Raw genomic sequence first — 24,997 nt, 5'->3', positions numbered from 1 at the left:
GGAAAATCAATTTACTTTGAAACAGTAACCATATTTTTCGTAATTGTTAAAATTTTGCTGTTTCATTGAAAACTGATTTTCATGTACTTTTTTCACAAGAGATCCCGTAGAAGAAATTAGTTGTTATAATTTAAAAAATTTTATTTAGAGTTTCTTAGTTTCTAAAAACCAAACCGAATGTAATGCCGCTGTAAGACTTCCAAGCTCTATTAAAATCTCTGAAACAGTAATTTTTTAAATAAAAATGATTTACTGCTGCTCACTGTTTCAAAAACTGTTATGTTACCAATAATGTAAATTGGAGTTTATCGACTAGTTCAGAACGTTCAAGTGTTCAAGATAATCTTAAAACTGTGTTTTTTTTTTCATTTAAAAATTTTTTTGATAACAACAAATTAATACAACTTTCTTGTCAAATCTATTTTGTTCATTATCTGAAACAGTATTTTTTCACTGTTTCAACTAAAACTAATTACAATAACCATAGTGGGTTTTCTTTATTGCCTTCATGGTTTTCCGCTGATAATAATTCGCTTTTTAAGTGAAATAATGCGTTTATTAGAACTAACTTTATCTTATTAACAGTTGAAACAGAAATTTTTTCGAAAATATACAAAAAATTTTACTGTTTCAATTATAAAAGATTAAAACAACTATAATGTGGTATTCCGTTCCTGATGTTGTTTGAAAATCTCCTTACTATTCTATTTTGACAAGAGAACAACCAAATTGTATTAAAAGTCTTGATATGACTAGTAAATATTAATAAATCAGGGAATTACTCAAAAAAAAACACACAATCGGTGCATTTTAGAATGTTTATTAGGGTCACATTACTGTTTCAAAGTGAAATTAACAGTTTTGATTAAAAAATTATAATATTAAGTTTTCTGTTTTTGAAATCGAATGTAACACCAAACAAAAGAAAATGAAATGAAGAAGAAAATAGATAAAACGCGACATGTGAGAGGAGGAGAGAGCTCATGGAATGATAAGACTCAGACAGTGAAACGAATGTGGGTTTTGACGGGGGGAGAGCACGAGGGGAAAGGGGGCAATGAGCCAGATGTGAGGAGCAGTGGTCAAAAATTAGGCGGGAATTGTTGTAGAGAATCATGGATCAAGGACAACTTGAATAGAGGTATGGATTGATTAAGCATTGAATCTGCTTCCGAATAGATTTTTGGCGGTATATCCGAGATTTTGATTGGTTTTGACCAAGTCGACTTCCCTGTTCGTCATGGATGGTCTAAAAAAAGAAAATTTAGAACTTTTCAGCTCGCTGAGAGCTTTCAGAGAAGTACCCACAGGCCCTAAAAGCCAAAATAGTGGGTCCCACCACGAAAACTACAGTAACCCCCGCGTAAATCGTGTCGAAACCCAACTTTTGGGTACTTTTCTGAAAGCTCTCAGTGTGCTTTATTTGAATATGGCAATAAAAATCTATTTGGGATAGACGGTTTCGATTTTAAGACAAATTTCAGCAAAATTTTTAAGGCTCACCCATTCTGTGCGAGAACCATCGCGCCTCGTTGACTGTTCCTTCCAGCAATGAAGAGTGGGACTGGAAGTCCAACTGGATGGAAGACGATCTGATGGTCATAGCAGAGATCGTTGGTGAGAGTCTGAAATTTGGCACAAAGGTACTTTCAATTATGGTGAATTTTATGCATTTTACCGTTTTTCAATATCACTTCCAGAAAAAAAGTTATGAACTGTTTACCCTATTGGCCTGAGTCACTATAATTACTGTAAAACGTTCTAACCAAAATTTCTCAGTTCATTTATTTATATTTTCTTTGAAATTTGACACAAATACTAAACAAATTATAGTGATTCAGATGCACTTTACCGATTTTTAATATCTCTTCTAGAAAAAATGTTATGGACTATAATATTTACACTTTTGGTCACTATAAGGATGTGTCTTCAAAAAGTTCAAACTGAAATTTATCAATTTTCATTTTTCCTGAAATTTGGCACAACGGTACTCTTCAATTATGCTGAATCTTATGCATTTAATATAATATCTATTTAAGGGATACTATACCTCAATTCTCTCCATCGTCTTTCCTGGCGCCGACGCGTAGATCAGAGTGAACTTCGCGGCTTTGGTGGTTCCTTGGCGAGCGACGGACGATGCCAAATAGAACTCCGAGTACACCGGAGACACAATGGTGTGGTCTACAACGGTTCCAGGTTCCAGATTGGAGAGTCGTCCCTGAAATTTTTAAATTTAGAATTGAAACAAGCGAGTTACACACGGAAACCCAATATTGAAAAAACTAGTCCGAAAATGAGCCTAGAGACCCAAAACTAGTCCCACGACCAAAAAAGCCACGTAAAACACAATTTTTGAGCCAAAATCTACGGAAAACGTCGAAAAATCATAAAAAACCGTCGCCGCCTAACTTTTTCACATGGTGGCCTAGAAAAAAAAAAAAAAACTAGTCCCCGACCAAAAAAACCACGAAAAACACAATTTTTGAGGCAAAATCTACGGAAAACGTCGAAAAATCATAAAAAACCGTCGCCGCCTAACTTTTTCACATGGTGGCCTAGAAAAAAAAAAAAAACTAGTCCCCGACCAAAAAAACCACGAAAAACACAATTTTTGAGGCAAAATCTACGGAAAACGTCGAAAAATCAGAAAAAAACCGTCGCCGCCTAACTTTTTCACATGGTGGCCTAGAAAAAAAAAAAAAAACTAGTCCCCGACCAAAAAAACCACGAAAAACACAATTTTTGAGGCAAAATCTACGGAAAACGTCGAAAAATCATAAAAAACCGTCGCCGCCTAACTTTTTCACATGGTGGCCTAGAAAAAAAAAAAAAAAACTAGTCCCCGACCAAAAAAGCCACGTAAAACACAATTTTTGAGCCAAAATCTACGGAAAACGTCGAAAAATCATAAAAAACCGTCGCCGCCTAACTTTTTCACATGGTGGCCTAGAAAAAAAAAAAAAAAACTAGTCCCCGACCAAAAAACCACGAAAAACACAATTTTTGAGGCAAAATCTACGGAAAAACCGCGAAACTCCGATTTTTGGCATTTAGACTCCGATTTTTGGCATTTTTACGCTCGAAATAACTAAAAAATGAAAAAAACTCACCTGTTCGGACTTGTACAGTCTCTCATTGTGCTGCTTCGATGATGCAATGATAGTGATTTTTGGGCGGAATGCTTCATTCATCGTAGAGCAGGCACTCTTGACCTGTTGGGTGTACTCCTCGTTGATCTGGAAAGATCATAGTTGTATGGAATGGCATTTTTCGGTTTCCGGAATTCGGAATCCGGAATCGGAAGGAAATTTCCTTTTCCGAAGTTCGGAATCAGAACAAAGTTTTCAGAATCCGGAATCCGGAATGAAAAAAACTCGGAATTTCGGGTTTACTATAGAAAAGACGGCGTCATTATTGGGATCTTTCAGAACTTTTGCTTACCATGCCGTACTGGCCTTCGGTGATTCCATTGAAGTAGATGATGAGTTCTTCTGGAGCTCCACGGTGCTTGTGTTGCTTGAAGGTGTTGAAGATGCCGATGAGAGTGTCCTTGATGATTGGTCCGTAGATCTGTAATTTTGATTTATGAAAAATGTGGAAATTCCTATGAATGAACCCAAAATTAGGTAATTTAGAGGAAAAACTAGCTGAAAATCCAAGTTTTCAGAGGGAAAACTCTTTTTTTCCCGCATTTTTGAGTGAAAAATGCCGGATTTTGAGATTTTTACGATCTGTAAATGCATCTGGGGCACCTTCGACGCGTTTTCAAACTTAAAAACCTTGTTTTGAAAAAATTTGAGGCAAAACACTTTTCGGATGATTTTTCGGAGGTTTTTGTCCATTTTTATTTAAAAAAAAAGAATAATTTTTGAGATTTTTGATATTTTTACGCTCTGAGAATGTGACACGATTTTTCCCTCCGAAAAACTCATTTTTCACGAATTTTTTGGATTTTTTTTCGGTTTTTCGGAAAATCAACTTACATCTCGTCCACGTGCGGCGTAGACGTAACCACCAGCGAACTTCTGGTAGTGGTCCATCATGTTGGCGGCGTAGCCAACGGTGACGATCTGAAAATCAAAAATAGCACATAAAGTCTCGGCTGAAAAGGCTAAAAACATACATCACCGCCAGTTTGAGACGTCTCGAATCCAATAATCAGCACTCGAGGATTGTTGAGATAGTTGCTACCAATCAGATAGTTGAGTCCACCGAGTTTCATATTTGTCTGAAAATATTCGAATTATTTCTGCACAGTTGTCAACTACATTTGAAATTTTATGTAGATCGTTTTTGTAGTTTACAACATTTCAATAGCACCGCCCAGTCTTGAGATATAACGCTTTGAAGTTAAGGAGAGACGCAGACAGCGAGACACTCTAGCTTCTCTGCGTCTCCCACTTCAAAGCGATGTATCTTAAAAAGGGGCGGACTCAGAAAAAAGTTGTCAACTAACAAAATATTGGAAATTTTACGTAGATCATTTTTGTAGTTCACAACTTTTCAATAGCACCGCCCAATCTTGAGATATAACGCTCCGAAGTTGAGAAGAGACGCAGACAGCGAGACACTCTACCTTCTCTGCGTCTCTACCCTTCCCGCTCATTTACTTGCTTCTTTAACCTACCGTATCTCTTTACGTTTTGTAGCTATCAAAAAGTTGTCAACTACAAAAATGTGCCAAAATTTATGAGGATCATTTTTGTAGTTGACAACGTTTTGATATCTCACACGCTTTTTGAGATGCATACGTTTTTAACAAACACAAACCTTGTTGACAATATTCTGTCGGGTTTGAGCCTGACGGAAGAACTTCTCTCCGGTTTCGAAGTGAATTTCTTGAGTCAGCATATCATATTTCTGCTCGAACGCCTTGATTGCTTGATGAAGGTGGTACTTGGTGCGGATAACAAAGAAGATGAGTTGTCTTCCAGCACTTTTCGCTTTTTTGAAGACAGTCTGAAACATTCAGTTTAAAAATGTGTCTCTTAACTTACTAGGGAAGGTCATGGGGCTATAGGACGTGATTTATATCATTGGAAAACTGAAATTACGCTGATTCCAAATATATGCATAATCAGTTTTTGCCCTGGAGGTCTGGTATTTGAGAAAAACGAGGTCAAAGTTCCGAAAAATGGAATTTTTTTTGCAATTTTTAAATTTTTGTAACTTTTTGAAATTCGTTTAGTATTTTCAGCTATTCTCAGTCAATTCCAGCCAAATTTTGCAGTTTCGACTCGTTTCTAGTATTTTTGCTCAGAAAATACAGTTTTTAGACTCAAAATAAGATTTTCGAGTCGTTTTTTTAGCCAAAACAGGGCATTTTAAGGCAAAGTATGCTCTCATTGAGTAATTTTTAGCTATTTTTAGTCGAAATTAGATTTTATACCCGGAAATCAAATTTTCATCCAAAAATGAGTTTTTAGAGTCAATTTTCAGCTATTTTCATTCAATTCCAGCCAAACTTTATGGTTTCGAGCGGTTTTGCTCAAAAAATATAGCTTTTAGATTCAAAACGAGATTTTTGAGTCAATTTTCAATTATATCGTTTAAAAGTTTAGTAGTTCAAGACATTTTCAGCCAAAAAATGATCTGGTATTCGAGATATACGAGGTCCAAATTCGAAAAATACAAAAAATTGAGATTTTCTCAAACTTTGACCTCGTTTTTCTTGTATATCAGGAATCAAGGGCAAAAACTGAATACATATTTAAAATCAGCGTTTTTTCAGCATTAGAATGGTATAGGTCATGTCCCATAACACAAAACTGACAACATACCTCGAGGTCATTCTTGACAATGTGGCTGATCGCTGGTTTTGCAACTTTCATTCCATTGTTGCTCATCTCGGCGACCAACTGGTCGGAGAGACCTCTGAAATAATTCATTTTTAATAATTTAGCGAAAAAACAGCATTTTAAGAGAAAAATCAAAATTTCAGCCCAAAATTTGCAGTTTTTCAGCAAAATTCATCAACATTTGAGCTGAAAATCCGATTTTGACCCATACATGTTTTTACAGACTGAACTCACTGAATTTCTTCATTTTGAACATAGCACACTTCCCAGTTTTTGAGCTCCTTTGCCTCATAGAAGTGACCGGCTTTCGTGAAATCCGTCGGACACTTTGCATTCTGCCCGAAAGCCACCAATTTGTTGCCGGAAAATGCAATCTTCGGTTTTGGCAGAACGATCGCTTGCACTTTTTGTGACGGCTCCACTTCGATGAAGCCATAGACGTTGTCCGCGGCGATTCCGACGGATTTTGCGACGGCATCAGTGGTGGGTTTTCGTTGGTGGGGTGGGGCGGCGGAGAGCTGAAAAAAATGTTGCTACATTTACATATGTACAGTTTGCGGTGAAAAATATGTAAACTTTGGCCGTTTTCAGTTGAAAATGTCCAGAGGGGTCACCGAATGTCCCACCAAATAAAAACTTGTATGGATCCTACAGATCAAACATAGAGCTTCATTTTTGTAGTTTACAACTTTTTAATAGCACCGCCCAGTCTTGAGATATAACGCTTTGAAGTTGAGGAGAGACGCAGACAGCGAGACACTCTAGCTTCTCTGCGTCTTTTCCTCTCACGCTCACTCACACAATCCACTTTAACCTATCGTATCTCCTTACGTTTTGTAGCTATCAAAAAGTTTAAAAAAAAAAGATCCTTATAAATTTTGACACATTTTTGTAGTTGACAACTTTTTGGTAGCTTCAAAACGTAAAGAGATACGGTAGGTTGAAGTGGAGCGAGTAAATGAGCGTGAGGGGGAGAGACGCAGAGAAGCTAGAGTGTCTCGCTGTCTGCGTCTCTCCTCAACTTCGAAGCGTTATATCTCAAAACTGGGCGGTGCTATTGAAAAGTTGTCAACTACAAAAATGATCTACATAAAATTTTCTACATGTTTGTAGTTGACAACTTTTCGATAGCTCCTCTCTGAATAATTCATTAAAAATCTATTGATGGGACAGTTAGTATTACTATGACATACTCTTGGACAGTTTCAGGAGAAAACGGCCGAATTGTAAATCTTACTGTATTGCGATCTTAACCGATCTCAACCGATTTCAGATAAATGTTTAGTCTTTTTTTTGCAATTTTCAAATGGGTTACTTACCTTGATCATGTCCGCCTGCTCATTACCAACCATCTGATTGTTGGTGACCTTCTGGCTGGGACACGTCTTCAGAAGCTCCACCGGGAGATGCATTTTCCCTCCCTTCTTCCCCTTCGCAACTGCAGTCGGGAGGTCTGGATACTTCAGAGTGATACCGTACTTCTTTTTGAAGTACTGTTGAACAGACACATCTTGACCATCACAATCGAAAACGACGTCTCTGGCGCTCGAATCGAATGCAATGATCTTCACAATCATCGCTTCTTCCATATTGTTTTGGTTCTTTCCGTAGTCACAATAGACCTCCAATCCTGGAAATCAAGAAAATTTACGGATTTTTTGAGCATAATCATTCTGGATTGCTTACCGATGATCGCCCGAGCAATATGTGCTCCGGCTGGCGAGTGAACATTGAAGTTCGGTGTGAAGCCAGGATAGGATTGCATCAAATCCACGATTGGCATGTCGTCCGGATGGAAGAGTGTGGATTTCACTGAAATTGATTGATATGAGGTTGGTTTCTGCTGACTAGAGAGAGTCATGAAAACGCTGAATCTGAAAATCTAAGTTGTTTCCTATTATTTGAGCCTAAAACCAGCAAAATTCATCGAAAACTCGAAAAGTTAGAGATTTTCGAAAATTTTCGAAATTCCAGATTTCACTGAAACAGACGTAACTCTTTTAGTTTCAGCCTGTTTTACTCAAAACTATAATTTTTGGAATCAGTAGGCTGAGAGCTTTCAGAAAAGTACCCACAAGCCTATATTCTATTCACTTCGGGTCTCGACACGAAAACCGCCCGGAGTACTGTAGTTTTCGTGGTGGGACCCAAAGTGAATAGAATATAGGCTTGTGGGTATTTTTCTGAAAGGTCTCCACGAGCTGAATCTAAAAATCCAATTTTTGGTGAGTTTCAGAGCGTTTTCAGCATTATTCTCACAGATTTTTTGCTTAATTTCAGCTATTTTCAGCTTTGAGAGCCTATCGTCGAGTGTTTAGAAATTTCTATCAGAAAATGCGAATTTCGGCTCATTTTTGGGTATTTTTGAGCATTTTTTCAGTCATTTTTAGCTCAAAAACTCAATTTTTCGTCTTTTTTTGCAATTTTTGGGTCTAAAACTCGATTTTTTGACGGATTTTTTATTATTTTTAGTGATTTCAATGCTAAAAATTAACTCACTCTCCGTGACCATGTACAAAGATGGATCTTTGCTCGTTCCTTGCAGAGATTTGACACCTTTCGATGCTCCGAGAGCCGAGTAGCGGAATCCTTGGTCGTAGTTGATCATCTTGACACTGAAAAGTAGAATTTGAAATTAAATTTGAAAATAATCTTCTGGATAAAACTTACTTCAGTCTTGAAGAATCGAGTAGATAGTGGACGCAGCTTCCGACGGTGATCACGTTTTTGCTGAAAAAGAAAAATATCTTCAGACATCTCTTAAACATATGGCCGCAGTTTTTTGATGATTGTGGCCTAGAAAACCAAATTTGCGGAAAACTAGTCCCCGAGTCAAAGTTCCCGTTTTTTCAGGATTTTACGTGTTTTTCACTTTCTGAGACTTAAAAAGTGTCAAAAAACACGTTAACACTCATGGCCGAATTTTCCGCATGGTGGCCTAGAAATCCAAATTTACAAACTTAAATTTCGTGGTTTTTGACCGTTTTTCTCAGTTTTTTTTCGGTTTTAGGTAGATTTTTATGGTTTTTTTCAAATTTTAACTAAATTGTTGTAATTTTTCTCATCGAAATGCGGCATTCCTGATTTTTTCCCCCAAACGGTCCCTGAAAGGGTTCAAGGGACGTCTAAATATTTTATGGGGCGTTTAAATGTTTTTTGGGACGTTTTAGTGGTTTTTGGGACGTTTAAATGTTTTTTGGGACGTTTAAATGTTTATTGGGACGTTTGAGTGGTTTTTGGGACGTTTGAGTGGTTTTTTTTGGGGCGTTCTAGTTTTCAAACGGCATCTAAACTGAAATAGAACCCTTAGTACAGTATTGTCTCAAACGTACTTGGAATACGCCGGTCCACTGAGGAAGATGCTGATCGCCTCAGTGAGCGTCTTGTCAGCGAGAGCTGGCGCCGGGTGAACCGTGCTTCGAATTCCATTCGAAGTGGCTTGATAGCTCTCGGCGACGGCCTTCAACTCGAACACACCACGCACGAAGTTGGGTGTTTTTGAAGTTTCTTTCCCAAACTCCAGCTTGATGTTGTCCTAAAAAACTAGTTTTTTTAATTGAAAGTAGGCATGGCTGTTACAAACCTTGGCGGTCAACTTTGCCGTGGAGTAGAGCGACGCTTGACGGTCATAGAAGAACTCGGCGCCGCCCTTCTGAAGGGCAGGGGTCTTTTTGACGGCCATCTCGTAGATCTTCTGGCATTTCATCTTGTCCCGTTCATGTTGGGAGTCTTGCTTCGGCGATTTTGAGAATTCGATCTCAACTTCTTTTCCATCGGCGTTGAGGAAAAAGCAGGCAATCTTCACGTCGTATTTGTAGATGGGTTGGTTCGGAGAGATATCTGAAATGGATTGATAAAGTTGCAATCATAACAGAATTGATACAGAAGAGTGCCCCTTAAAAGCTAATCAACTTTTGGGGTTTTCAGTGGAAAATGACATTTGTCAGAGTAAATTTAGGCCGAAAAAACGAAAATCGGTCAGAAAAGACGTGGTTTTGTTCGTAAAATGCAATTTTTAGACAATTGCTCAGGGTTTCTCATTGATTTTGAACTGAAATTCATGATTTTTGATTGATCTTCTGTTGAAAAACGCAGTTTTCCCGATTTTTGCCAGTTTTCTGACCGATTTTAAGCCAAAATTCATAATGTTTTGCTTCTTTTAAAGCCAAATTTTGAGTTTTTCGGTTGAAAAATGCGATTTTTAGACAATTTTCCAGGGTTTCTAATTGATTTTAAGCTGAAATTTATGTTTTTTGGGATTTTTGTCACTTTTCAGAATAAATTTAGGCCAAAAATTGTAAAATTTGACATGTCTTTGGTCGAAAAATGCGACTTTCAGACAATTTTTCATCATCTCTGATATCAACAATACAAAAAAACTCACTGAGCTTCCTCAAGTTCGAATCGACAGTGGTGGTTGCTCCATTTTTGTTGGACTCCAACTTTGGAGCCAACGGAATGAGCCCAAGTTTCTTCTTGCCTTCCACCTTCTTCTCACCAACTCCACATCCTTTCAGTTGTTGCGACAAGGCGTCCATCACAACCTGAGAATCAAATAATCAATCATTTTAAAAACTGTCTTATCAGAGTAAACCAAAAGAGAACGAAAATTTTGAAAATGTTGACTACAAATCGTCCAAAAAGTGTGAGTGGGTCATACATTCTCGTGGCATTCGCTTTTTTTTGCTGACCGCTAGCTGCGGTGAGGCAGTACGTAGAATAGAGAGACGTCAGCGTCAGCATAATGTGTGAATCGTTGTGGAAGAGAGAAAGGAGACGCAGAAGTGTCTTCTTTTTTTCCCCAATACGCCGTCCAATGTTGACAGATAGATAGAGAAGGTGTATTCAAAGAGCGCGCAGGGGTGGGGGGAAAAGGGGAATGGAGAGGAAAATGTAATGAATAGGTGATCAGGAGTTAGTCGGGGTTATCGAATTGCGATGCCTCCCAAAAAAAGAGAAAAGTTGAAATTTTCTGGAGTTTTGCACTTTTTGACTATTATCGTTCAAAAGAGCAGAGTCGAAACTAGCGGGGTGCAAATTTTACGGAAAGTCAATTTCCTTTTTAAAAATTTAGATTATCTATTCACATCTTCATGAGTATAATGCACTCAAATCATTCTTTTTGAGTTTTTACTGTTTCTTGGAAGGAACCGGGTAGAATGGTTGAATGACTGAACCAATAACAGAACAAGTTCACTCTTAAGTATTCAAAAATGCAGAAAACGGAATGAAGGATAAAATTATTCAATACTTTTTGAGTATTTTCAAAAATTATTCAGTGAAACAGTGAAATTATTTTGAAAAGTATACTATCGCTACGCAAAAACCTCATTAAAAGTCTATAGCAGTTTTTTTTCGATATCATACGAAGATTTTTACTGTTTCAGTTATTAAACAAAATGAAGACGGCAATAAAGTTGTATTCTGTTTCCGAAATAACCAATAAATGTAAGAATAAAAGAGAGAGTATAGTCTGCGGGTTCTTGTGAGTGGTTAGGCTAGGGGAACTGTCGAGTTTGGGGGAAAAACTATGATGTGACACAAAAAATTGGAGAGGGAAAGAAATAGCGGGGCGGAAAAACAGAAATTCAGGAAAAAACTGAGAAAAGAAAGTGAACGAGGCCCCCTTTTATACTAGTGACAGTAACCAGAGATAGTGGGGAGACTTAGAGAAGTCCGGAGGGGAATGGTGGTTGATAGCTTAGGGGAGCCTGAGTCATAAAAATGGTAATAAGAAAAATATTTACAAAAATAATGAACAAGAAAACCACTCAATCTCTACGAAAGTAACGGCTTCTTCTTCTTCTTTGCTATCGTGATCTTCTACAAAGATCTCGTCAGAATATCTTTTTTGGATTGAGACTGAAAAACCTTGACCTAAAACGTTATTCTCAAATTCGTCCTAACGACAGGGCCCAATTGAAAAAAATTTAGGTAAATAAAATTTTTTTTAAAGTTTTCGGGAAATTAATTCTGTTTCTTGAATGCAACAAGGAAGAATGGTAGAATGACTGAACCAGTTACAAGACATATTTTGTAAGCCTGTCCCCTCTAAAGTATTCAAAAAATGCAGTAAACGTAATGAGAAAATAATTCAACACTTTTTGAGTATTTTCAAAAATTATTTAGTGAAACAATGAAATTATTTTGAAAAGTGTATTATTGTTAGAGAAAAACTTATTAAAAAGTCTATGATAACTAATTTTGTCTTAGTTGAAACAGTAGTTTTTCAATAAAATGGTAACATTTTTACTGTTTCAGTTATAAAATACAAAGGAAATGACTATAAAGTTGTATTCGGTTTCCAATGCACGTTCACTAACTCAAAAATTATCTGAAATTCCATTAGAATATCTAATGAGCTCCAAACTGTTTTCTATTTTGACAATATATGAATTATATTAAAAGTCTTGAAATAACCACTAAATTAAAAGTCTTGAATCATGAAACAACGAAAAATTTGAAAAATCATTGAAAAACTGAAATAAAAATTACTGTTTCAGAATTTTCAGGTAAATAAGTAAATTTTTGAAGATACTAATTTGCCATTCGTTGCTACAAGTTTAGTTGAATATTTCAAGAATTTCACTAAAAATTCCATCTGTGAAAATTTCAGTATCGATAATGAAAATGTTCAGATTTTACAATTCTCAATGAACGGATTTTTGTAAAAACTGCAAGTTAACATTACATTTTAAATTTGTCCGATGAATAATAATGTTTTGTTAAAAACCAGATATAGTTTAACAACAACATTATGATATTATAAAACAGCAAAAATATTACTGTTTGACTGAAAACTGAGCAATGTAAGAATTTTAAATGTATAATTGAAAATAGATGGAATACTAACAGAATTACAAATTTCAAGGAAACAGTAAATAATTTGTGAAATATGAGTTTTTTCCTGTTTCTCTGAAAAAACAAGGTTTTTTTTTCAATTTATCGTCAATAGAAACTCAATTTAGCCATTTCGAATGAGTTTTTGTTGAAACAGTGAAAAAAAACTGTTTTCTGTTTCGGATATTCAATAAAGTGGACTTGACAAAAAAAAATATATTCGTATAGTAGTAATAACTGCACTATCAAAATTATACTAGTAACGTATTCATGAAGTTTAATGTTATGCACACCAGGCCAAATCGATAGGAGAAAATAGATAAAACTCAACAATGTGAGAGGAGGAGAGAGTTCAGGGAGAGCTCAGCTCTTTCTCTTTTTCATCTGGGTCTATCTCTCGATTAGGAAGATAAATTGCCATCATTTTTCCTGATAAAAGACGGAGCAGGCAAGAGGAAAAGGGAGCAGTAGAGGCACACGTGAGGAGCATTGGTCCACAATGGAAGTCTTTGGTGACGCCACTTTCAAACGACCTATAAATTTGGGCATAGGTATTTTCGACCACGGGGAGTCCATTTCTGCAGTCAAAACCTGCTAAATATCTCTGCGAGCCGAGTTATGAGCTCTCAAACTTAAGCATTTTCACATGGAATCCCAAATCGACGGTATATACGCCACCGCACGGTTCCATTTGTGTTCACCAGCGGTTTACCTGTGCTTGTAGGTTCCGAGAATAAGAATATTTTGAGTATACTACATGTCGATTTGGACTTCCACATGAAAAAACTTATCCACATGAAAAGTTTGAGAGCTCATAACTCGGCTCGCAGAGATATTTAGCAGGTTTTGACTGCAGAAATGGACTCCTCGTGGTTGAAAATACTTATGACCGATTTTATAGATCCTATGAAAATGGCGTTTCCAAAGACTTCTCTTGTAAGTTTTATTCATTAAAACCGACTTTATCAATCAACGTAATAGGAGTGAAAAAAACTTACTGTTTCAAGGTGATATAATTTGTTTTGAAATTTCTAAAAGCATTATTGTTCCACATGTTCCATTTTCTGCTTTAAAAATAGATAGAATCAAATTTCAGATTGCTAATTTTAATGCAATCTGACGAATTCATGATTCCTAAAAAATTGAGTTCTCTAAAGAATTTAAAAAAACTGTTTCAAAATTTCTAAATGTGCAGTTTTCTTGTTTTTTGTTTAATTACAGAGTGCCTGTTGTGCTCAAACAAAAAAATTCACCGTTTCAAAATGTCACTATTTGTATTTAACACATGAAAAAACTTATCAACATGAAAAGTTTGAGAGCTCATAACTCGGCTCGCAGAGATATTTAGCTGGTTTTGACTGCAGAAATGGAATCCCCATGTTCGAAAATACCTCACCAAATTTACAGGTCTTTTGAAAATGGCGTTTCCAAAGACTTCCCTTGTCAGAGCGAAGACATTGAAACGCGAATTACCTCGTGTTTTGCTTTCGAAGCAGGGAAAATTTATGAGAATCAACTGTCAACAAATATTAGAATGGAAACGAATAGTTCCTATATTAATGAATAATTGGTGGTGCTATGAAACAGTCATAATTTTCGCTCATGTAATAAAAGAAAAACACACTAAGGCTTTACAGCTCTGACTTGAAACAGTATAGTAGTTTATTACGAAAACGTGCTAATAATTTATTCTATTGTAGCTGTCCTAAACCTTGAAACAGAGAAATTTTTATAGATAAGAGTATATTTTCAGGCTTGCAATGAAAAGTTCTAATTTTGTATTAGCGGAGCAATTTCGTTACAACTGCGCCCCGCCGCAAACGAGAGAGTATCGGCGAGAGACGCAGAGTTTTTTCTGGCGCGAAACAGATTTTCACCATTTTTGATCTAATTTCACAAGTTTTAATTAAAAAATTTCCAAATTCCGAAGAAAAATATGCAAAAATAGATCAAAAATGGTGAAAATCTGTTTCGCGCCAGAAAAAAATCTGCGTCTCTAGCCGATACTCTCTCGTTTGCGGTGGGGCGCAGTTGTAAGAAGGCGTGGGCCGCTAATATACCTAATCATTATTTTTGATGAGAGTACTGAATAATCTCGAACCAAATTAATTGGATGGAATACCAATTGACCGAAAAAATCAAAACTATAATATAATAAGGCTGGAACAGGAAAATTTGGGAGGCTGAGGTTTACTAGAGTAAATTCAAAAAGAAATCAGATTGAAGTTAATTACACAAACGAAACAGTAATAGTTTTGTACAAAATGTGCATTTTTAACAGAATTGCAGGCACATTTATCCAAAATTGATATGCGAGTTGAAAGTCATTTGAATATTTGAGCAACAAATAGCAAATAATGAACAATTATTACTTTTCACCATGAAACAGTGAGAAATTACGTGAATTTCAAGTGTTTAATGTTAGTTAACTGTTATTTTTTAAGGATTGAAATAATTGAAGCGTGTCTGGACAGTAAAATCCATGATAATTAAAAAAGTAGGTCAATTTAATACCAGCTCTGTGAAAATGTGAAAATGACCGGGTTCTGCCGGAATTCTGGTGTTTCTACGGTTTCTACACGAAATTGGAGGAAAACAAATTAAAATCATTTTAAAATACCATTTAAAAAAGAAAAAACGAGGAAATTAGAGGAAAAATCATTAGAATAATTAGCCATTCGCCACGAATATGAATATCGACTGCGGCCGATGAGAGAGTGAGTGCCCCGAGTAGACGCAGACACCAGAAGAACAAATGGGCGGAGGAGAGTCGTCACGGGAAGCTGGAGACGAGTGAAGGCGACCCATGGGAATTGACGACGAGCTCACATCTTTACATCTAAAAAATCGAAAAAAAAGTTGATTTTTCGAACATTTGTCTGAAAAAACAAATGAAAACTGGAAGTATTTCAAGGAAATACTCTAGAAACATGTTTTTCAGTACAAAATTAGAAAAAATTTCAGAAAAAATCGGAAAACCTGAAAATTTCAGGTTCATCTGTTCAATGCGTGCGTCGTTAGGGAATCAAATAGCAAATAATGAACTTTCTTGTGAAAAAGTAAAAAATATTGTGAATTTTATTTAAAATCTACAGTATCTACAGTAATTTACAGTAAACGTTTGACAGTTTTGACATGAAATTATTTTCTATAATTTGATCGTTTTGTTCTGCTAAATTTTCTATTAACCATTTGTTGAAACAGTGAAAAGCTTTGGGAATTTTCAATAAAATCGTCAATCCCTCCATATTTTCTACAGTACCCACAAAAATTGACATTGTGACAATATTCAATGAATCAAAGTTATTTTAAAAGTTATAGTAAATGCTTAAAAACTGAAACAGTAAAAATTTAAGAGATCGTTTGAAAGTGGCGTCTCCAAAGACTTCCCTTGTTAAACTGAAAAAGGACAAAAACTGTGTTCTCACTAAAATTGAAATCATAATTAATAATAATAGTGTATATTCTGAAACAGAAAAAAAAAAAAATTCAAAAACATGGCAAGTTATTAGTCCAGAAAATCACAAAATACTGATAGCACGGGAAGCAGAGACAACAAACCGCTCACATTTTTGGGAGCCGGTAAAACAGTGAAATTTTTTATAGGAACAAAGTGGTTCTGTTGCTTCAAAACCCCAACACAAACAAATTTATAAAAATTCTTCAATCATAGGATGACTGAATAGAAGTTAATAATATTTAAGAAGTGAATAATATTAAAAACCTTTGAAACAGTAATAAAATTGTTGATAACTTAATAGACCGAAACTCTCTTGAAAAAAACTATTGATTCAGGAGAAATACTTACAGAGGATTTGAATTTATTTATTTTGATTCGTGATGAAGGGCAAGGAGCCACTGATACAACCGAAGTGAATTACAAAAAGATATAGAAACAATTTGGTGATCCGATTCTGGAGGACGCAAAATTAGGAAGGAAACTGTTTTTCCTTTTGGAAATAGTAAAAAAGAAAAACAGTTTTTGCCCTTTTTTTGCTACCTCGAGAATAGGTCAAAAGTGAGAGAGGGGGGAGACTAGTAAGTAGAAATGTTGAGAGTGAGATACTTAGACAGGTTTAACCGTTTTACATTATTTTTAAAACACCGGGAGGAAGATTTGACAGGAAAAACATGCACGGGGAGTGAATTCCAACAGGACAACAACCGGTTGGGCAAATACTGGGAACCGAATTTGGTTTTGTTAGATAAGATGGATTTGATATGATAGGAATGGCGTCTTAGGGACTGAAAGTGGGTAAAAGAGGTATAAACATGATTAGGGGAGTAAAACTCAGGATTATAGAAATAGTATCCATGGGCCTTTAAATATAATTCAATACCTGGCAACACGATTTTTTTAATGTATTAACATGTAGCGTTAGGAAAATTGAATAACATTTGATTGAAACAGGGGAATATTGCAGTTAAATTTGAGTTATTGGTATGAAAAACTGGAAATAAGATAATTTTATAATTTAGAGTAGGTGATATTCAAGTTACTATATTTATTAAGGCAGATTTTTGTTTATATTAATAATCTGGAACTGATAATCTGGTATAAATTACAGTGTCCTTCCACACGCCATAAGTTAGGTTTAATTGAAACAGTAAAGTTTTTATGAAAGTGAACATCTACAAACATGTATTTTTTAAAGAATTTGGTTTTCTGTTTCGGATGTTTTTGACATATCTACTTTTTCACAAGTCTTTAATTGTTTGTTTCATCTCCTTTGTAATTCATCTACCACTCTTTGTTATTGCGTTTGTCAAACTATAATAAAATTTTAAATATGTCCTACTGTTTCAAAAAAATTATTAACTGTATTTTTCCTTTGGTACCAGTTTTTAAAGGCGTATATAAGTATACATTTATATTTATATAAAAGCTGAAAGAGTACTGACGACTACTGTTGATTAAAACTGGGTAAAAAATAAGTAGCGGATGATTAATTAAGACGAAAACGAATACTTCCTAGATTAATAAATTATTGTTGGTGCTATGAAACAGTAAAAGTATTACACATGAGGGTACTAATCAACTATATTTCTTTTCATGTGGGGTATTAGCCTTCAAGAAATTTCATGACAAAAAATGTCCAAAAAAAGAAAGAAATTTATGCACCAACCTAATACATATGTCATAGTTTAATTTGGGGAAAAGTTTATTACTTAAAAGAAAATAATAGACAGAGAAAAGCAACAAAAAAAACATGATTTAGAACATTTATCATTGCGAATAGATGCTTGCTAACAATTCCCGGACGACGTTCTTCTTTCCTTTTCGATTGTTGTCCAACTTTGTCTTTTGTGATACTCTTCGGTTCCTGAACCAATTCCTAACATTCATAGGATTCAATTTCAATTCTGCCGCTAGATCATTTCCCTCTTCTGTAGAAATATAGTTATTTTCCTCGAATCTTGCTTCCAACACAGATAATTGAGTCTTAGTGAACTTTGTTCTTTTCTGTCTCTGTTTAGATTGAGAATCGGCTTGGGCAGTGATGGAAAAATTGTAGATTTCAGAAGAAACTGATTGCTGTGACGTTTCCCAATCTTGTCGTGGTTCTTGTGGTTCTAATTGTTGATTTTGCACTGGTTGTTGGGAATCTTGAACCTGCTTCGAAAATTCTTCCATTCCTTGTGTAATCTGCTCATCTACAGACATTCTCCTTGGAGCGATTTGCTGTGATTGGAATTGTGGTACACTGTAATTAGAGATTAAAAAATAAAATATGGAGCTTACTAGGGAAGTTCATGGACTCGGTCTGGAGTTATCCGATGTGGCCTATATCATTGGGAAGCTGAAAAAACGCTGATTCCAAATATATATTCAGTTTTTGCCCTCGAGGTTTGGTATTTGAGAAAAATAAGGTCAAAGTTAGGAAAAATAGAGGATTATTGCCATTCTGACACGCGACAATTTTGTTTGCAGTTTTCGCGTGTAAAAAGGGTAATAATTCTCTATTTTTCCGAACTTTGACCTTTGTTTTTCTCAAATACCAGACGTCGAGGGCAAAAACTGAATATATATTTAGAATCAGCGTTTTCTCAGCTTTCCAATGATATAGGTCACGTCGAATAACTCCACGGTCACCTGGAGGCCTTCCCTAGGTAGTTCATTAAAAACCATACTTGCAAGCCGGGCTGAAACGGGCCGGCGCGTAACTCGCTTCAAACTCAATATTATGAGCTGAAAAATATACCAAAATGAAGATCTCTACGAGTTCTATGTCCATGACCTACTCCGAGCCAGAAGGCTATTCGTTAATATGCCGCGGGCCGGGAAAAAGTGCCAAAAAACGCGAAAAAGGCCAAAAAAAGCCATTCTAGCACGACCCGCGGCACATTAACGAATAGCCATCCGGTACGTAGTGGATCACGGAGATAGAACTCGTTGAGATCTACATTTTGGTATCTTTTTGAGCTTATAATATTGAGTTTGACGCGAGTTACGAGCCGGTCCCTCAATAAAAACTCAATTACTAAAATTTATTGACTAACGTTGAATAGTATTGCGGAACGTCTGGAAGATAGTTCCAAGTTTGAATTGATTCGTGTAAAACATGTTGATTTTGTTGATTTTGCCATCCGAAATAGTTGTTGAAACTTTGATACCCGATGTACGGGTGGTAGTAGTAATACATGTATCAGTAGATGAATAGAAGGGAATATGAAGGGCAGAGGGAAAATGCAGATAGTGCGGAATACGGGGGAGGAGACTACTGTATCTGGGAATATTGAACAGGTGACAGGTGAGAGACAAAATGTTCTTTGAAGGGTGAGAAGTTTCCCAGGAGAACTTCTCAGCTCTGTTTTGAACTTTGCGATTACTGACAGGTCTAAATGCAAATGTAGACAATCATGAGTGATGGATAGGACACAGTCAAATAAAGGAAGGGTAAAAAAATTATCAATAAAAAAACTGAAAATGATTTTAAAAAAATCTGAAACAGTTAATTTTTCGCGTAAGAATGAAAATACTGTCGGGCGCGACATATATCATTAGAAAGCTGAAAAACGCGGATTCCAATACATATTCAGTTTTTGCCCTTCAGGCGTGGTATTCAATAAAATCTGGGTCTAAATTAGCAAACCGTTTCCCTAGTAGAGTGTGGTATTCAGAATCAGCGTTTTCTCAGCTTTCTATTGGTATATGACACGCCAAACGGTAAAAAGAGATAAAATCAGTTATCCCATTGGCAAGAAATATTTTTATAAAAATTTTAAATAATTAGATGAAACAGTAAATTGGGTTTTCATATTAGCAAAAGATTTTCAAGCTAGTTTTGAATAATTTCTATCGAAACAGTGAGTTTTAAACGCTTTGATGATGAAAAAACGTAAGTTGATATAAAAAATGTGTGACAATGTAAATAGCCCCATTTTGATTCAGGAATGACTCATATATGTATTTTAAGATACCAGTAAGATCTAATAAAAACTATAAATTTTATGTAGACCTACATTCTTTATAAATACATAATTAATACTGACATTTTCACTCAAACTATTTCGAATTCACTGAAACAGTAAAACAGAATATTTGAAACAGTACAATTAAAGATAATTATTTGCTAAAGTGGAACCTTTTTTTTCGAACCCTTCAATATCAATTCTATTTTAATAATTTTTTACAATTATTCCTTGAAACAGAGATATTTTCAACAATGGTTGCAAGCCTACTAATAATACTTCTGGTCAAGTTTTTATACTGAAGCAGTGAAAAAAAAACACAAAAAAAAACAAAAAATACGCTATTTTCTTTAATTCTGCTGTGTTAGATTTAGTGAATTCAGAACGCGGTACACATCACAAAAAAAAATATATAAATTCTGTTTTTAAAAATTAGCTGAAACAGTTCGAAAAATCACATTTTATTTCCAAGAACTTATGTAACAATGGAAACTTGTATTTAGCTAGCGCAACATGTACAATGTTCCAGTTTAAACTGTACCAATTTTTTGAAACAGTAATTTTAGTTACAGTTTCAAAATTTGCATTTATTGATGCAACTCTATAATGGCCTTGATAGTTCGTTGATTACCCTTCAAGTGATTTTCTAAACATTTTCACTGTTTCATTTCAGAATTAATTCTGGTGACATTTTTATTGTTATTATTGCTTTATTTTCGTTTCTGATACCAAGTTTTGAGAAAAAACCATTAGGAACAGTACAAGTACGTCATACTTATCAATTCTATGCACTTCAGTGACTTTTTTCACAATTATCCCTTGAAACAGTAATATATATTTTTCCAATGATTGAAAACCTGTTTCAAGGTTAAAAACAAATAATTTGTTTGTTTCATACCGACATTATTTTGATCATCGTTGACTTATCAGGCTCCCTATTACAACTCCAATCAATTTGAAAATGTTGAAACTGTAAGTTTTTATTGATAAGTGAGAAAAATTGAAATCTAGCAACTGTAACTATTTTTGAATCAGTAAATTTTTGTTACTGTTTCAAAGATTGCATTTATTGGTACAACTTGTTAATGGGTTTGATAAATCGAGTGAATTTTTAATCACTTTCACTGTTTCAATTCAGAATTAACTTTAGAGCCAATTTTTAATGTTATTAGTGTTATTTTTTTGTTTCCGAGACCAATTTTTTTATGTTTCATCAACTGAATACAGTGTATTTTGCAACTATAAAGCAGTTTTTTATTCACAGTAGTTTTTCAGAAAAAGAATTCCAAACAGATGTTGTACTGTTGTTAACGTCACATTTGTAAAATGTATGTAATTTTGGAAACAGTAAATTTGAAGCGTCGTGTCCCCTTAAATTGTTACTGTTTTTCACAAACAAATCAGGTCTAAAATATCTAACAATCATTAAAAACCCCCGATTTCGATTGGTGGCCGAATTTTTTCACCGGTGGCCTAGAAAACTCAAAAACTCGGCCATCACCAAAATTTTCGCTTTTTGATGGTTTGATAAGTAGATTTTGATGAATTTTTTGAAATTCCAGGTTGGAAATCGTAAAACTCTCATTTTAGTCAAAAAAGTGAATTTTAAAATTGAAAAATAAAAAATAATAAAGCTTCAAAATTATTTTTTGCAATTTTCTGTCAAAACCAATTAACAAATAAGTTTTCTTATCAAAATTTAAGTCCAGAACATCTAAAAATCATTGAAAACGCTCAATTTCGATAGGTGGCCGAACTTTTTCACGGGTGGCCTAGAAAACTGAAAAACTCGGCCATCACCAAAATTTTCGGGTTTCGATGAATTTTCATAATTTTATGTTTAAAAATTGTGAAAATTTCGTTTTCAGTAAAACAAAATATCTAAAAATCATTTAAAATGCTCGATTTCGATTGGTGGCCGAACTTTTTCACGGGTGGCCTAGCAAACTCAAAAACTCGGTCATCGCCAAAATTTTCGTTTTTTGATGAATTTTTTGAAATTCTAGGTTGGAAATCGTGAAAATCTTATTTTTAATCAACAATTTATTGATCGACACATTAATTAACACAGACAATAATAAAATCATAGAATTAATAAATAATTAATTCACCTTATTCTTCAACTCCCAAATCTCTTCATCCCTCGCAATCAACATATCCTTGAGCTCCCGTAACTTGGCCTCGTACTCCTCCTTCTCCTGCTTCCTCTCCTGCTCTCTCGCTCTCTCGTTATTCTCGATAATCATTCCAATTTGCTCATTTGCAAACGCCAACTCTGCTCTCGCAATATTCAACCGCTCCTCCAGTTTATTTTGTGGCGGATGGATTTGGTTTTGCTGGGATTCCAACTGTTTCTCGAGGAAACGAATCTCATATTTCTTCTCTGCCAGACGAGCCTCTCCTTCTCTAACCATATATTGTAGATGGGCTTTGATAGCGTCGTCTGGGTCCATATCCGGCAGATTTTTGTTCTTTTCCTCCTCCAGCTGCTCCTCCAACTCCCCGATTCTCTCATTTAACTGCTCGATTGTCTCCGTCAATTTCACATTTGGACTTTCCTGCACATAGGTGATTTTCTTGTCTTTTGAAGTCTCCATAGCTGAGATCAACTCGTCGAATTCCTTCTTATCCTTGGCTCTCTCTTTTTCCAGATTTTGGTATTTCTGTTTCTCCGCATGAATTTCCGCACGGAGGGTGTTCTGAGTGGACAGGGCTTGATAGATCTTCTCGTCTTGTTTAACGATATAGAATTGGAGATGATTGAGCTGGCTCTCGAAGTACTGCACGAGGCGTCTGGAATAGTAAACTCTCTCTTACGCTTAGCAACCTAATAGATTAATAGATTTCTTTCAAATTTTCCTTGAAACAGTAAATATTTCAAATTTAGTTGAAAAATTTCAATGTCGCGACCTATACCATTCGAAAGCTGAGAAAACGCTGATTCCAAATATATATTCAGTTTTTTTTTTCCAAAACAAGGAAATATAAGGCTCAAAAGTTTAGGAATTTCAAGGAGAATCTGAATATGACATCAGTTTGGCGGCCCACAAAGCAAAATCGAGAGTTTCCTAGGCCACCAATATAAAATAGCTTGACAGAAAGAGTTTGGAGCGTATCCTATACCATTAGAAAGCTGAAAAAACGCCGATTCCACACATATATTTAGTTTTTGCCGTCGTCTCCTGGTATTCGAGAAAAACAAAGTAAAAGTTCTGACAAGTTGACCTTATTTTTCTTGAATACCAGAAGTCGAGGGAAAAAACTGATTATATATTTGGAATCAGCGTTTTCTCAGCTTTCCAATGATATAGGAGACGACCCATGACTCCATGACTAGTAAATGTGAATATTTATTTATACTACTACATATAGTTTGTTAGTTTTATTAAAATTATCTTTTGAAACAGTAATTTTAGTCACAAAAATTGAAACTGGAATAATAATTATATATGATAGGTGACTAATTTGTGAAGCCTATTGAATATTCTTAAAATTGAGCTGTGCCGATGATCTAATACTATCAAACTTTATCATTTTTTCAAAGTTTTCCCGTTGAAACAGTAATTTTTTTTTTTGGAAAACTGAAACAGGACAAGTATAAGAATTTTCTTCGAAACCCAGCATCACAATGACTTTTACTTATCAACATAATAGATTAAAAGATTATTTTTCAATTTTTACTTGAAACAGGTTTACTAACAAAAATTGATGCTAGAGCTATAGTGAAACTGAAATAAATAATGAAAAACGAATATTTTCCAGTATCAGAACAGATTTTATTCCAATTTTTTAAAAAAGTTTTCCCTTGAAACAGTAAAATTTTTCTTCAAAATTTATTACTACAAAGATGAATTTGTTAGCATCTTATCAATACTACTGTATGCTAGTTTTGTTTCAATTTTTACGTGAATTCCAGTAATAGTACATAAAATTTGAAGAATTGAGTGCAATAAGTCTAGCATGTACTAATTTTTTTCTAGTTCTTAATTAAAACAGTACTATTTCTTGTCCAGTTTCGAAAAATTTTGCTTTATCAATATTATAGTGTCCTGTTTTTATCTCCATTTCAGTTGAAACAGCAATTGTTTCAAAAACTGATGATTGACTACGACTGCAAAAAAGTAGTATATTACACAATTGATAGTTATTAGTGCTGAAATACTAATAATGTCTCTTTAACGCTCTCGATTGACAGAAAATACTAGTAAAATTATATATTCTAATTTTGAAACAGTAACTTTTAAATTTTCGCTCATCGAAGTATCAGTATTTTTTTTTTCTGAAATCCCTAAAAATGTGTATTTTCAGCTCTACCAGTACAATGTTTGATCGGTGTCTTATCTACTTGAAACGGTGAAATTTAAAGAAAATTGGAATTTAGAAAGCACTGTATTGACTCTAAGACTTGATTAATACATAAATACCAGTTCTAAGCCCAATGTTTAAATTTTGAAACAGTAATAATTTATTTTTTTAAACAAAAAATCCTTACCTCTCCTTCTGCTGTGGCGTTTCCTGGAGTAGTTGAGTGGCTTGTGGTGCAGGTTGTGTCTGCGGAGTGGAATCCATTTCTTGGTCGTTGATTTGGAGCTGAAATTGGGCAATTAGACAGATATTTTTAAGTGATTTACCTCTCCAAAGCTATCCAGACTAGAAGACGGTTGTTGGGGCGGTGCTGAGCTGCTCGGGAGCATTTTTGAGGCTAAAAATTGCAATATTTGGACGTTTTATGCCTAGAAATAGATAAGAAACTGGAAAAAGTGTTCCGCAAGCTATTAAAAATGACTAATAACCACAAAAAAAACAAAAAAATCCAATTTTCTCTATAACAATACCCAAAAACTGCCAAACAGAAAATGTTCGACTGGCCAAACACCAACTAGAGACTAAGAGAGTGCAAGAGAAACAGCGTGCACCTGAGAGAGTACATAAATTGAGGAGAC

The 24,997-nt window shown here is 35.0% G+C and overlaps 3 protein-coding genes across 3 annotated transcripts; all 3 read right to left on the bottom strand.

The window, feature by feature from the left end:
* Window positions 1-1,152: 1,152 nt before the first annotated feature.
* GCK72_015994 (uncharacterized protein) lies at window positions 1,153-10,339 on the bottom strand (the record flags this gene model as incomplete). Its single annotated transcript, XM_003094984.2, has 17 exons — window positions 1,153-1,249; window positions 1,504-1,625; window positions 2,051-2,221; window positions 3,114-3,239; window positions 3,445-3,573; window positions 3,987-4,073; window positions 4,127-4,231; window positions 4,774-4,962; window positions 5,784-5,877; window positions 6,036-6,319; window positions 7,121-7,431; window positions 7,488-7,613; window positions 8,301-8,416; window positions 8,472-8,531; window positions 9,134-9,336; window positions 9,385-9,641; window positions 10,186-10,339. The coding sequence occupies 17 exons, from the start codon at window positions 10,337-10,339 to the stop codon at window positions 1,153-1,155; spliced, it is 2,631 nt and encodes an 876-aa protein (XP_003095032.2).
* A 7,529-nt stretch (window positions 10,340-17,868) lies between these two features.
* Window positions 17,869-19,285, bottom strand: GCK72_015993 (uncharacterized protein; the record flags this gene model as incomplete). Its single annotated transcript, XM_003094989.2, has 2 exons — window positions 17,869-18,346; window positions 19,143-19,285. 2 exons carry the CDS (start codon window positions 19,283-19,285, stop codon window positions 17,869-17,871), a joined length of 621 nt encoding a protein of 206 aa, XP_003095037.2.
* Window positions 19,286-22,156: 2,871 nt separating this feature from the next.
* On the bottom strand, window positions 22,157-24,623 carry GCK72_015992 (uncharacterized protein; the record flags this gene model as incomplete). The annotated part of the gene is made up of 2 exons (XM_053731253.1): window positions 22,157-22,847; window positions 24,547-24,623. 2 exons carry the CDS (start codon window positions 24,621-24,623, stop codon window positions 22,157-22,159), a joined length of 768 nt encoding a protein of 255 aa, XP_053586025.1.
* Window positions 24,624-24,997: the final 374 nt, after the last annotated feature.

The sequence above is a fragment of the Caenorhabditis remanei genome, chromosome IV (genome assembly GCF_010183535.1).
Source record: "Caenorhabditis remanei strain PX506 chromosome IV, whole genome shotgun sequence".
Lineage (NCBI taxonomy): Eukaryota > Metazoa > Nematoda > Chromadorea > Rhabditida > Rhabditidae > Caenorhabditis > Caenorhabditis remanei.
The sequence above is the reverse complement of the archived record's forward strand: the minus strand, read 5'-3'. Positions and strand labels throughout refer to the sequence as shown.